The sequence below is a fragment of the Phocoena phocoena genome, chromosome 3, assembly GCF_963924675.1.
Source record: "Phocoena phocoena chromosome 3, mPhoPho1.1, whole genome shotgun sequence".
In the NCBI taxonomy this organism is placed as follows: domain Eukaryota; kingdom Metazoa; phylum Chordata; class Mammalia; order Artiodactyla; family Phocoenidae; genus Phocoena; species Phocoena phocoena.
The window spans coordinates 110,458,294-110,472,216 of record NC_089221.1 but is presented as its reverse complement, the minus strand read 5'-3'; the positions used below and the strand labels follow the sequence as shown (position 1 = coordinate 110,472,216).

The 13,923-nt window shown below is 44.6% G+C and overlaps 1 protein-coding gene across 3 annotated transcripts in view; it reads right to left on the bottom strand.

The window, feature by feature from the left end:
- The window catches only part of SLC22A4 (solute carrier family 22 member 4), a 47,276-nt gene that overhangs the window by 11,838 nt on the left and 21,515 nt on the right, over positions 1-13,923 (bottom strand). The window contains exons 4-6 of one of the 3 annotated variants that reach the window (XM_065873390.1): positions 10,754-10,925; positions 6,798-6,924; positions 3,427-3,521 (exon numbers count right to left, since the gene is read on the bottom strand). In XM_065873390.1, coding sequence (XP_065729462.1) covers positions 3,427-3,521; positions 6,798-6,924; positions 10,754-10,925 — 394 coding nt within the window. Of the gene's footprint in view, positions 1-3,426; positions 3,530-6,797; positions 6,925-10,753; positions 10,926-13,923 lie in introns of all 3 variants that reach the window. The other 2 variants (XM_065873391.1, XM_065873389.1) reach the window with 2 other exon arrangements.

The following is a 13,923-nucleotide window of genomic DNA, read 5'->3' as shown; positions in this document are numbered from 1 at the left end:
AGAATGTTCCATGTGCTCTTGAGAAGAAAGTGTATTCTGCCACTTTTGGGTTGAATGTTCTATAAGTATCAATTAAATCTATCTGGTCTATTGTGTCATTTAAAGCTTGTGTTTCCTTATTTATTTTCTGTTTGGATGATCTGTCCATTGGTGTAAATGGGGTGTTAAAGTCCCCTACTATTATTGTGTTACTGTTGATTTCCCCTTTCATGGTTGTTAGCATTTGCCTTATGTATTGAGGTGCTCCTATGTTGGGTGCATAAACATATATAATTTTTATATCTTCTTCTTGGATTGATCCATTGATCATTATGTAGTGTCCTTCCTTATCTCTTGTAACAGTCTATTTTAAAGTCTATTTTATCTGATATGAGTATTGCTACTCCAGCTTTCTTTTGATTTCCATTTGCGTGGAATATCTTTTTCCATCCCTTCGCTTTCAGCCTTTATGTGTCCCTAGGTCTGAAGTGGGTCTCTTGTAGACAGCTTATATATGGGTGTTGTTTTTGTATCCATTCAGCCAGTCTGTGTCTTTTGGTTGGGGCATTTAATCCATTTACATTCAAGGTTATTATCGATATGTATGTTCCTATTACCATTTTCTTAATTGTTTTGAGTTTGTTTCTTTTTTTTTTTTTCGGTACGTGGGCCTCTCACTGTTGTGGCCTCTCCCATTGCGGAGCACAGGCTCTGGATGCGCAGGCTCAGCGGCCATGGTTCACGGGCCCAGCCGCTTCGCGGCATGTGGGATCTTCCCGGACCGGGGCACTAACCCGCATCCCCTGCATTGGCAGGCGGACTCTCAACCACTGTGCCACCGGGGAAGCCCCTGAGTTTGTTTTTGTGGGTCTTTTTCTTCGTTGTGCTTCCTGCCTAGAGAAGTTTCTTTAGCATTTGTTGTAAAGCTGGTTTGGTGGTGCTAAATTCTCTTAGCTTTTGCTTGTCTGAAAAGCTTTTGATTTCTCCATCGAATCTGAATGAGATCCTTGCCAGATAGAGTAATCTTGGTTGTAGGTTCTTCTCTTTCATCACATTAAGTATATCCTGCCACTCCCTTCTGACCTGCAGTTTCTGCTGAAAAATCAGCTGATAACCTCATGGGGATTCCTTTGTATGTTATTTTTTGTTTTTCCCATGCTGCTTTTAATATATTTTCTTTGAATTTAATTTTTGTTAGTTTGATTAATATGTGTCTTGGTGTGTTTCTCCTAGGGTTTATCCTGTATGGGACTCTGTACTTCCTGGACTCGGGTGACTATTTCTTTTCCCATGTTAGGGAAGTTTTCCACTATAATCTCTTCAAATATTTTCTCAGATCCTTTCTTTTTCTCTTCTTCTTCTGGGACCCCTATAATTAGAATGTTGGTGCGTTTAGTGTTGTCCCAGAGGTCTCTGAGATTGTCTTCAATTCTTTTCATTCTTTTTTCTTTATTCTGCTTCTCAGCAGTTACTTCCACCATTTTGTCTTCCAGCTCACTTATTCGTTCTTCTGCCTCAGTTATTCTGCTATTGATTCCTTCTAGTGTATTTTTCATTTCAGTTATTGTGTTGCTCATCTGTTTGTTTGTTCTTTAGTTCTTCTAGATCTTTGTTAAACATTTCTTGTATTTTCTCAATCTGTGCCTCCATTCTATTTCCGAGATTCTGAATCATCTTTACTATCATTACTCTGAATTCTTTTTCAGGTAGATTGCCTATTTCCTCTTCATTTATTTGGTCTTGTAGGTTTTTACCTTGCTCCTTTGTCTGTGACATATTTTTCTGCTGTCTCATTTTTTTTCCTTTTTTTTTATGACTGGGATTGTGTTCCTGTCTTACTGGTTGTTTGGCCTGAGGCTTCCAATACTGGAGTTTGTTGGCTGTTGGGTAGAGCTGGGTCTTGGTGCTGAGATGAGGACCTCCAGGAGACCTCACTGCAATAAATATACCCTGGGGTCTGAGGTTCTCTGTTTGTCCAGTGTTTCGGATTTGGAGCTCCCACCACAGGAGCTTTGGCCCGACCCCTGGGTCATGAACCAAGATCCCACAAGCTGCGTGGTGTGGCAAAAAAAACCCCAAAAAACAACTATAACAAAGTAGAAAATAAAATTAGACTAGGAAACTGACAGATATGTTAGAAAAAAAATAAAAATATAGGTGAAACAACAACCGGAAGGTAAAACAGAGCCATGATATTAAAAAAGAGATGGAGAAAAAAAAAAAAGGTGGAAAAGGCCTTGGCTGTGGAGGGCAGGGCCTAAGCAGGGGCAAGGTTTGGGCAGTGGGCAAGGCCTATGCTTAGGACCCACAGAGCTGGAAAAGGCCCTGGGGGGCACTGGGGGTGGGGCTCAGGCATGCCCATCGCCTCTGGTCTCAGAGGATGGGGGAACCCACCTGGGAGCCCAGCAGGCTTCCTGGGCTTGAGTGGGTAGGGCAAATACCCTCTGCTCCTCTCTTGCTCCTCCCATCCTGGAGGGCCCCTCCCAGCTGCCTCTCCTGTTCTCTTCCAGCCTCCCTCCTACACCCCCAGGACCAACCCAGCCTGGAGGGGACCTCTGAGAGCATAGGACCTGGCTCGAGAGCTGGGCAGACTTCCCCAGCCGATTCAGCAGGGGAAACGCTGGGTGTGCTCCCCCTGATCCAAGCCCCCGAGGGTCCCTCCAGGCATGGGAACCTCTCCCCCACTCTGAGCCACCCCTCAGGGGTGCCAGTCCTGTCTGGCCTCCACTTCTCCTTCCCCCGCTCAGTCCTCCCATGTTCTACTGGTGCACTTGGGGGTTCTTCCCATCTCCTTGGGTGTTGGGGTCCCCCACCAGCATCTGGCAGACACCCTAGTTGTGAGGATACGCGAACTCTGCATCTTTCCACACCACCATCTTCTACCTGTTCTGATTACCGTCATTTTTTGTGCTGCCATCATGGGGTAGGCATGTTCTTTTTGTCTTCTTCCTAATTTCTTGGCAGATACATTATTAAATCTTGCCTACAAAGTCAGTTCGTTATTTCTAGGCCTTAAAATCACTTGGTAGATTCCTATGAGCAAGTATAAAAAGCTTGTCAAAACTCCAATGCAGGCAGTGGGGATTCAGGGTATTCTAACTTCACTGATTAATTTTCAGTATAGCTTCTGGAAGCAGGAGCTGAATTAGCGTCTCAGCTTCAGGCATCAGGAACATCATTAGTTTTAATCCCAGTAACTCTAGGAGGAGCAGGGAATGATTTCCCAGTGGGTCACAGTATTGCAGACCTAAATATTGTTCCCTGTGACATTTTTTTTCAGTATCCAGTTCCATGAATTAAATTGAAGCCTTTCCAAATAACTTAGAATTCTAAAATTTTAATTTTGCCTCAGGAAGACCCAGGCCTTGACCTTGTCCCCTGAATTAAAGAAAATCAATTGTATATTTACATTCTGTATGTCTCATTTCCAGATCTCTTATTACTTACCATAGCAGCAAGAACATAATTGTTATTGTGCCAATATTCCGAGTCCTGAACAGGTCCAGAATGAAAACTTTCTGCTGCTTCACGGGGGATAGCTCCTGTTGTTAAAGTAATGCACACAACCATGAGATTGAGAGGTGGTGAGGAAGTATCTTTGGCTATGACAATATATTCTTAGGCATGTATGTCTCACATCACTTTCAATATGCTCAGAAGTCTGGAATTTGCAGGGAATAAGGGCATCTAAATATATGATGCTTATTATAACGTTTAAAAATGTTTGTGGCCCATTTTAGACAGAAGCCTTTAAAATATATAACATTGGCTTCACTGTCTCTTTATATAAAGCCTGACTGCTAACACAGCCTTGCCTTGACTCATGGGCATCATTATGGGTGACCTTAATCACACTGAGCCTTAGGACCTGTTGAGTGGGTAGCGCCATATAGCCCCAAACTGCCTTGAGGTCCATATCTGCTTTTAATACTTGTCCTGTTGTTGTTTCAGTGTCAGAACACACATGGGTTAACTAGGGGACCTTGGGCAAGTTACTATTTATCCTCTATGAGCCTCAGTTTACCTCTCTGTAAAATGGGTATAATAATCAAGAGTTGAGAAGATTAAATGAGATCATATATATAAATCTTAGCATAGTACTTGAACCATGGTAGATGCCCCATACATTTTAACTATTACTATAATTACTGCACCATTGAGGAAAAGATGTGAGCTGTCAGTGGTTGGTGGCAATTTCATACCGCTGTTGATGGGCTTCCTTCCTTTACTTTTAATTTCCTGAAGTTAACTTGCCATGTGTTAGGAATCTAGATAATCAAGCTTATTAGAATTGAAACTATCAATACACTATTTACAATAGCCAAGACACAGAGACAACTCAAGTGCCCATTAACAGATGACTGGCTCAAGATGATGTGGTATATATGTACAATAGAATACTAGTCATAAGAAAGAATGAAATATTGTCATATGCAGCAACATGGATGGATCTAAAGAATATGACACTTAGTGAAATAAGTCAAACAGAGAAAGACAAATATTATATAACTTATATGTGGAATCAAAAAAATAATACAAATGAATCTACATACAAAACAGAAACAGACTCACAGACATAGAAAACAAACTTATGATTACCAACGGCAAAAGGAAGGAGGGTGGGAGGGATAAATTAGGAGTTATGGGATTAACAGATACAAACTACTATACATGAAATAGGTAAGCAACAAGGATTTACTATATAGCATAGGGAACTACAGTCAATAACTTTTAATAACCTATAGTGGAAAATAATCTGAAAAAAATATGTATATATAACTGAATCACTTTCCTGTACACCTGAAACTAACACAATATTGTAAATCAACTATGCTTCAATTTAAAAAAAAGAATTGAAACTAAAAAGTTACAGGGCTCTGAGGTGGAGCCTTTTATCTCCTCAGGATAAAGTACAATGACTCTGTGGCCCTATTATGTGTGTTCAGTAAGAGGCTGAGGAAGGAATTTTTACTACAAAGGAAGGAAGAGTGCCAGACCTGCCCTTGTAGCAGGTGCTTCCCAAATATTAGCATCCTTCTTTCCGAAAACAGACACCTCCTCATTCAGCTCACAGCCATGTTACCTTTTTGCTTCTGCACTACGTGGAGTGTACAACTCTAGAACATGCCCCTGGCAGTATAACCCTGTTATCCCAACAAAGAAAGCCCCTGCATAAACTACTGGGAACTAGCAGTCCTCCTGGAAGGTTCTGGGAGTGGTACCAGGCACAGACAGGACCTGTGGATCAGGCATCCAGTTATATTGACCAAGGCTGGGAATGGAATTCTTGATCTGAAGAGCAAAGGATTAAGACATATTTGTTCTGGCAGCCTTCTGAGAGCTTGGGCTCATAGCCACTGTAATTAATCCTCCAGCCATCACCAGGGTATCTGTTTCTGTCAGAGGTCGCAAAGGCCAGGAATGGAGGAAGCCCTCAGGGTGGAGCACTGGCGTGCTCGCCACCCTCCAAAGTCCTGGGGTGGGGCAAGCATAAAGATTAAGAAGCATATAGTCTTCTTGAGGTGTCCTGAGCAGTTCCTGACCCTCTGGCCAGGAGTGCCATTGCCCCATCCTCTCCATCCATCTAAGTGTCCTCCCTTGTTTGGACCTGCCTCTTCAGCCCAGAGTCACTCTACTCTCTTTCTCTGCTGGCTCACAGTGTCCACTCCTAGGGGACTTCCTCCTTCATGTCATCACTTACCTTCCATCTAATCCTCTTAACACTCTTGGTTACATTCTGTGCTCCTTATGTCTCTAATTTTTCTTGTTTTCTCTAGGAGCTGGCACGAGGCATGGCCAAGGACACTGTGAATCCTCACTGACTGGCAGGAAGCGAATCTGCTTCCACTGAATATCTGCTTTCCCTCGTGGCCTCCTGCCTGCAGGGGTGAATCCTCCAGCCTGTGCTCTCAGGCCTTAAGGTTCTAGACACAACATAGCAAGACTAAAGACATGTACAGCTTCCCCAGCAGACTTTGGTAAGATTCAGAGTACAGTGGGGAGCCCATGGGTGGAATACCCCCTCAAACACATTTTCCCCTCTTAATCTGGACATTCAAAAATCACCAGTATGTAGCTGCATCAATGGTGTGGAGCAAGACCAATAAAAAGTTGGAGATAAACTTGCAAAAGGGAAGGAAACTAATATTTAATCAACACTTGCTATATGGTAAGCAGTTTACATATATTATTGCACTTAATTGGTCCACAGCCCTTTGAGGAGGGCTCAGAACTTCATCATCATTGTGTCTCTAAGGCCTTGAACAGTGCCTGGTACATAATAGGCACTCAAAACCTATTGAATCAAATTAAATTCCATAATCAAGAATGCATAACTGGGGCTTCCCTGGTGGTACACTGGTTAAGAATCACCTGCCAATGCACGTGACATGGGTTCGAGCCCTGGTCCGGGAAGATCCCACATGCCATGGAGCAACTAAGCCCGTGCGCCACAACTACTGAGCCTGCGCTCTAGAGCCCGCGAGCCACAACTACTGAGCCCATGCGCCACAACTACTGAGCCTGCGCTCTAGAGCCCGCGAGCCACAACTACTGAGCCCATGTGCCACAACTACTGAAGCCCGCGTGCCTAGAGACCGTGCTCTGCAACAAGAGAAGCCACTGCAATGAGAAGCCCACGCACTGCAATGAAGAGCAGCCCCCACTCGCTGCAACTAGAGAAAGCCCGTGTGCAGCAACGAAGACCCAACGCAGCCAAAAACAAACAAACAAATAAATAAATTTTAAAAAATAAAGAAGACTTTGAAAGAAGAAGAATGCATAACTGATCTCAGGAGGAAACATGTGCAAATCCTTACCTCCACAGGATCAAAAACCACCACTGGGGCAGCTACATTGTTCATTTTTGCAGCTTTTTGGATGATATCTTCAGCTTCTCTAAATCTTCTCTGGGATATCAGCCACCGGGGAGATTCAGGAATAAACCTAAAATTCATTTGAATGTTTTATAATTTTTCACAGTAGCAAGGTTGATGCTATCAACTGTAAGTTGCCCCCGAATAATTTTTATTTTGTAAAATTCTAGTTTGTCTTTTTAAAGAACATCAAGAGGGAGGCCTCATAAGATTTCCATTATTTGTAGGAATAAATAAAATCACCTTCAAGTTTCAAAGTTATGATCAAATCAAAAGACAGATCATTAGTTGTACTTGAAGCCAGAGCCACACTATAAGGGGTAACATTAACTGGGTATGTTTAAGCCAGGGCACCTGGAGAACACCATCCACAACTTCATAGACGGTGTGGCTCATAAAAGAAACACAGTCTAGTATCTTTTCAGTGTGTCTATCCCTAGGAGAATCCCTGGTGCCCAGCTGGTGATGCTCACAAGTTTATTGGGTAAAAGAGGGCATCTGTGTTTCTCAGGCTTTTCCTGCAGTCAGAGGAGGAGGTTAAGTGCACTGACACCTTCCTGTGGGCTGCCGCATGGCTCTCAACAGATTCTCAGCTCAGTGAGTACCCAAACCAGACCACAGCCAATGTGGTCTTATTTTTTTAATGCCTAGGAACATTAAAAAATTTTTTTATATTGGAGTATAGTAGATTAACAATGTTGTGTTAGTTAGAAACATATTTTTTTATTACACAATCTATCCACATTTTTAACTGATGCTCAAACATGGTTGACTTCTATTCTTTCCTAATTTTTCTATTTCTATTTATTTTTATTATACTTTAATTTTTCTATTTTTTCCTAATCTTTATTTCTCAGAATTGCTTAGCCAATCTTCTGCCAGCTCTTGTTTTCCTTACTTATTTGTCAGTATTAAGTTATCCTAGAAAATAAATTATATGTAGCAGATATAGTCCTCCTATAATTAATAGGCCCCTCCAAAGCCTCAATAGGAATTATCTCAGAGCAAAACACAACATATCGAATAGCCAACCGCCAGCTTCTGTCCCTAGCCTACTACAAGCACATGGGTTGAAAAATGAACCCAGTCTGCATTTTTTGGAATATATCCCTTGGTTGGTCCCTGTAGCAACTGTGATGATGTTAGGCCACTCCGTTTTAGTAACTAGAGCTGTGCTGTCCAAGAGAACTTCCACTGGTGTTCTGTATCTGCGCTATCCAATACAGCAACCGCTAACCACATGTGGTTATTGAGCTGGTGTGACTAGTGTGACTGAAGAAACGAATTTTATATTTTATTTACTTTTAATTAATTTTAATTTAAATCGTTGCATGTGGCTACTGGCAACTGTATTAGTGAAGAATTAGAGGTCTTACCCCACAGCCACTATATACAGCATGGGCACTTCTACTTCTGAGAGGTATCTTTCCCCAACCAGGTTGTTCTTAGAAATATCCTACCTTTCTTACTACAAGCTCAGAGTGCCATCGCTGGTCTCAGGTTCCTAATGTTTAGTCAGCTAGATGTTGCAAAGCTTTCCCCATGTTGCACCTATGGGCTCCTTCCCCACCCACTACACACATAGTCCATTTGTACCTGTGATCACTTACTGCCAAGCCTTTTAAAGGAAATTTGAGACATAAAAAATCCCCAAACCACCTGCAGTGGCTCCATTTTCAGCCCACTGTACTCAGGATTGCTGCGATCTCTACTTTTGAATTGCCATGGTTTCTTGGTGCATAAAGAATTAAGTCTAGCTGATCATTTCAAGTTAGTGGAGGGCCAAATAAGGTTGTACACTATAGCCTCTCGGTAGATTTAATTCAAATTGAACAGGGGAAGGGTGTTGCTGGAGAGTCTATAATACATATTAAGTAGGCAGCAGAGGTCACAGTAGCTCAAAGCAATCCCCACATCAACCCAGCCCACCCGGATGGATGGGCATTGCTTCAGGAAGTCCCACCTTCAAGGACAAGATGTTCAAAAGAAGCTATTTTATTTTTACAGGAAAATGGTAAAACTCTTGTTAAACTTTCAGGACAAGCACTTAGCATGTTTGTCCTGGCCCCGGGTTGCCCTCTCTCTGGGGCAGTCCTGTCCCTGGTACAATGTGCCCACAGCTAGGAACACTTACCAACCAGCCTATGGGCAATAGAGGAACAACTCTTCTCAGGGAAAGAGTAAGGCAGCTCCTTGTGGGATGGACCTTCTGTGCTAGAAACTCAAGAGGCTGACCCATCAGAGCTGTTCCTTGCTGTGATATTTGGTTCTGAGGCAAAGATCCAAGCCCCACAAACTAAAATCCCTACTAATCCCTTATGGTCAGTCAGGGCCCTTCTATTTTTGCTCTTTCTCTCTCTCTCTCTGGTAGAATCATACAGTAATAAAGTTGACTATAACATATTTTAAAAGTACTGGTCTCTTATGCCAAAGTGACAACTAGAGCCAAAGAACACAGATTACTAAAATCATTCATTGGAAGAGGCAGAAACTAACCTTTGAATAATCTTGTCTTGTGTCTTGAGAGACTCAAGACAAGACATCTTTTAAAATAAATTCAGTGAGCAGGGGGGTTGTGGAGAGAGGGACGGAGGGTATGATGATGGTAATGATGCTGCTGGGCTGATTCTCATTCCAGAAACTTGCCCGGCTCTCAGACTGGGTCAGGAAATCAGAAGAGTATCTGACCTCTAACACACTGTCTCTCAAATTCTAGGGAAGTAAGAAAAAAAAGTGTTCTCTCTCCCCCATACTCACCCATGCCAAGAATCTGCACTGGTAAATCATAGCAGTCTTAGAGGTCATAAAAGGACAGTAGTTTGGAGTGGTCTAACAAGAGCCATCTGGTCCAACAAGGTCACGATGTACTACCTGTCAGCCTCTACGGCTGCCTAACAGTCGCAGCAAGATGAAGGCCCTTCTAGGAAACTTCCTCAGGCAGTGTGTCCACAGGACAGGGCAACCACGAGGGCTAGTCTAACCTCTGAGCTCTAAAAAATGATCAGAGAAACTTTCATTGTGTGTGAGCCAGTAGAGATAAAGCAGTTCAGTAAAACCAGTCACTGCTGGGAGATTTGATTTTGACATCATGAAACCAAACCAGGACTAATTAATGACAGAGAGAGAGAGAGAGAGAGAGAGAGAGAGAGAGAGAGAGAGCACCACACCCCATAATGGGAAAAATCCCCTTTCCTTTTGCTTAAATATGGAAAAATCAAAGAAATGGGGAATCCCTCCCCAAAAAGGGTATGGCTGCGACCTTATTCCATCATTCTTAATTTGTTCTCTCACCTAAAATCTTCCCCATAGCCATACTGGGTGAAACTGGGGCCAGTGTCTCAACACTTTGTTATTCCCACACTGACGTGCCAAAATTTGGTTGAAGGGTAGTGGGAGGAGAGAAGAGAACATTTTCTCTAACAACTCATTAAACAGAAGGAGTTCTCTCGCCCTTCAAGACAAAGCAGATAAACAGTGACATCTCAGACGCTAATCATCACGCGACAGGGAAGTTTGAGGAAGTTACATTAGTTGTAGCCATGAGGAGAACAAGATTTCCTAGCGAGAGAAAAGTGTCAGAAGAGCAGGGGGGCAGAGTTAAAAATAACAAAAGCCAACAGACCATCTCCACAAACAATCACCACCAGTAACAGATAAGGGGGTGGGGGGGAGAGCCTCAGGGGGACTGGGTTTCCTGAGAATGGTGCTTTGTGGGATGGTGGGGAATCAAACCCCAGCACATAGGCCCACCCCAAAGAGCCAAACGGTCTCTGGGCTTCAAGGCCCCAGCCTGTTCCAGTGAGACCAGCAAGCCCACGCCACGGTCAGCCCCAGGCTCTGGGCTCCATCCAGGCTGCTGGCTCGCAGCAGGGGGCTGTCTGGGACCGAGCCACACTCACCACCACAGCGGGAAGCACAGCACCCCCGGCACCGTCAGCGCCAGCAGAAGCATCCGCCAGTCTCTGATGAAGTAAGCAAACAGCGGCAGCAGCATGTAGCCAACTGCAAAACATGTGCACACGCCTAACGTAGAGAATATAATACGAACTGACTTGCCAAGAATTTCTGTTCCTGTTCAAAACAAGGGAGGAGTATTAGCATTTTAACTCACTTTAATATTTGCTTTTTACATCATTACCTGGCAGTTAGAGTTTAAAACATAACCACTTAGAAAAGGGAAAAGGTGTTTGCCTCATGGCCCAGAGCAGGAGCGGTCAGGGTGGAGGAAGGTGGGACGTGACCCAAGACTTACCACCGCATAGAAGGATGAGTTTTCATGAGATTTTAAAGGAGCCACAGATTTTTTTTTTAAAGGCTTCCTCATGTCATAGGAACATCACTCCCAGCCCTAAGAGGTAACCTCTTCTGAGGATGCCACATTTCCAAAGTAAGAGCCCCGGGGTAAGGAGCAGAAAGGGTGTCCCAGGAGACCGGGGAGGGGCGGGTGGGGGGGGGGCTCTTCTGAGGGCGAGTGGATTATGGGGCATTCAGCCTTTCCCACAATTCTCCACTGTAAATAAGCAGACACGGGTCTCTCGGAAACAGTGGAGAGTTCAGTCACTGAGTTGTGTTAGGACACCCTTAGCCACCCTTGAGCCCTGAGAAATGATAAAGAGGATCCAGCTGCCTCTGGAGGTGCACAGAGCAGGGCCCCAGCGCCCAGAACTGAATTCTGCAGCTACACTGTGCCCAGGGCTCAGCCCCAGGCAGTCACAGTCCATACAGCCCAATGAAAGACAAGAAGAAGCTGCTCTTCCCGCCTGGCAGGCGGCAGCCCTGGAGCTGTCCACACACAGAAGGAGCTCGCAGAGCTTTTCCAGAACACCACAAAGGTCCAAGACTACTTGGCATCCGGCCCTGTTCTGGGAAAGGCTCCTGCTCTGCTCAGCACCACACTGGATCGCTCAGCCCCACTTCTTCCAGAGATGTTGCCTGCTCCTTGGAGTGCTTGATTTGAGACAGGGAGTCCAAGAACAAGCTCCTTCTGTTGTCACAAAACTCCAGGCCCTTTACCCAGAGTTCACTCTTGGTCTTCTGCCCCAGGGCGGAGATCTGGCCAATGGCAACAGCTCCGTCTTTTGTTTGAGATCTGCCCACCACTACCGAGAAGCAGCCCAGAAATTACAAAATAGATCATTCGAAGGTCATTCAGGCTTAGCTTTCAAGAGAGAGTTTTTCAATCGTGTTTAGATGCCCTGAACCCAGGCTAAGGAATTAAGGGCTAATTCCAGAGAAGCAGTAAAATTACTACTTCTGTTGGTTTTCCTTTCTCACCTCCTACCTGTTCCTGTCCTCACCTCTCTTCTTCTTCTTCACTCAGCATAACTGAAGATGTACCTCAGTGGTTCCCTCTTGAACAGCCATTTCTAAAAGCCAGACTGATAGAAATGGCCAGGATTGTGTACCCCTCACAACCTGGACTGCAGACAACAGCCCTAACCACCCAGGGCATTTCTCAGCCTCTAAGCTCATTTCCAGGAATAGGGCCAGACTTCTTTCAGGATCGTGACTGTTGTTTCCAGATATTTTCTTACCTCATTAATGACCTTCCTACCACTCCATAAGAAGACTCACCATGCCATGGTTTCTAAACACTTCAGCTGTGATTATTATGACATGAGAATGAATAGGGGGTGATTTATTCCTAAGCAGAGATCCAGAGGTGAAGCAGCAGAGGATGTGACTGTGGAAAAGAGAAAGTGCCCAGGACCAAGTGAGAATCTTGTAGACTCATGAGACCAAGGGAGCTCCCTCACACTTCCATGACCCTGATGAGAGAAGAGAGAGAAGTTACACCACTGGATTCTTGGATAATCTCCCCCTCTAAGCTTGGATCTCAGGCCAGAACAGAGTTGTTCTAACTTTGCAGAGTACCCATGGGGGACAGAAGCTTCATAAATCTACCCCTCTGCCTTTCTGTGGAGCAACACAGATGGCACAAACCTGAATAGTTCCTTGTTAGCACGACTTCCTGCTCACTGACCTTTCAGACAATCACCCTGCCTTGAACACCATCATCATCATCTTCATAGCTAGCAGTGTTTTGAGGAGGCACTTCGAGCCAGGTTCCAGACTGAGTGTTTACATATATTATCTCTTTGAATCTTCACAACAATTATATAAGAACTAATACTACTTCTATTTTATACATTATCAGCTGAGACTTAAAGAGTTGAAGCAAATTGCCTAAATTCACACATATGTACTAAGTGGGACAGCCAGGTTTTAAGCCTGATCAGTTTGACCTGTGGATACTGTCCAGGAAAAAAAATTACCTGGGAGCAAAGCCTTGGCCCTGTCAAGCAGTTCTTCAACTGAGGTCCTAGTGGAGACGTGTGGGAGATGGGTGAGGCCACACCTGCCTTTTAGAAGTTAGGATTTGTGTTTTCCCCACCTGGGCTGGTTTTTGAACTCACTAGAGGCCAACCAGCCCCCTCTGAGGGACACTGGGAGAGGAGTCCTGTTTCCTGCACACGTTTCACGGCCTGCAGGTGCCAGAAACTCCATGGCAGTGAGATAGGTGACTGGTGACTTCTGGCTCCGCTGACTGGGGATCCTTGTCCTGGCCTCCTTTACCCCCTAGGTTTTTACTCCTAGGACAAAGCCCACTTAGTCTTGGTCTAGTTGGGCCTCTGAGTACCACTTGGGAGTGAGACTCTGACATCTAAGCCAAAGAGGCATGTCTTGGCCAGGAGTGTTTGCCCACTGCCCGTCACTGCCACCAGAATCTGAGCACTTTCTCCAAGAGGGAGTGACTCAGAGAGTGCCAGGCTTACTACCATGTTGATCAGGGCCCTTCTGTGGCAGTCAGCCCAGGAACCACTGGATCCATTTCACTTGGAGGCAGGACCTGCCACTCCATGAATGACAAACAGAGGTCTGCAGACCCCAGCTCAAGAAACAAGACTGTGGTGCAGTTGCCAGGATTTGGGGTAGGACCTAAGGGCCCTAGGATAGGAGTGGCCTCCATTAGTCATGTGCAGAGCCTGGGCTCCTTGATGCTCATTTGCTACTAGAGTGACTTTGACAAGTCCTACTTCATGGAGCTATGGTTATGAGGCCTGAGATA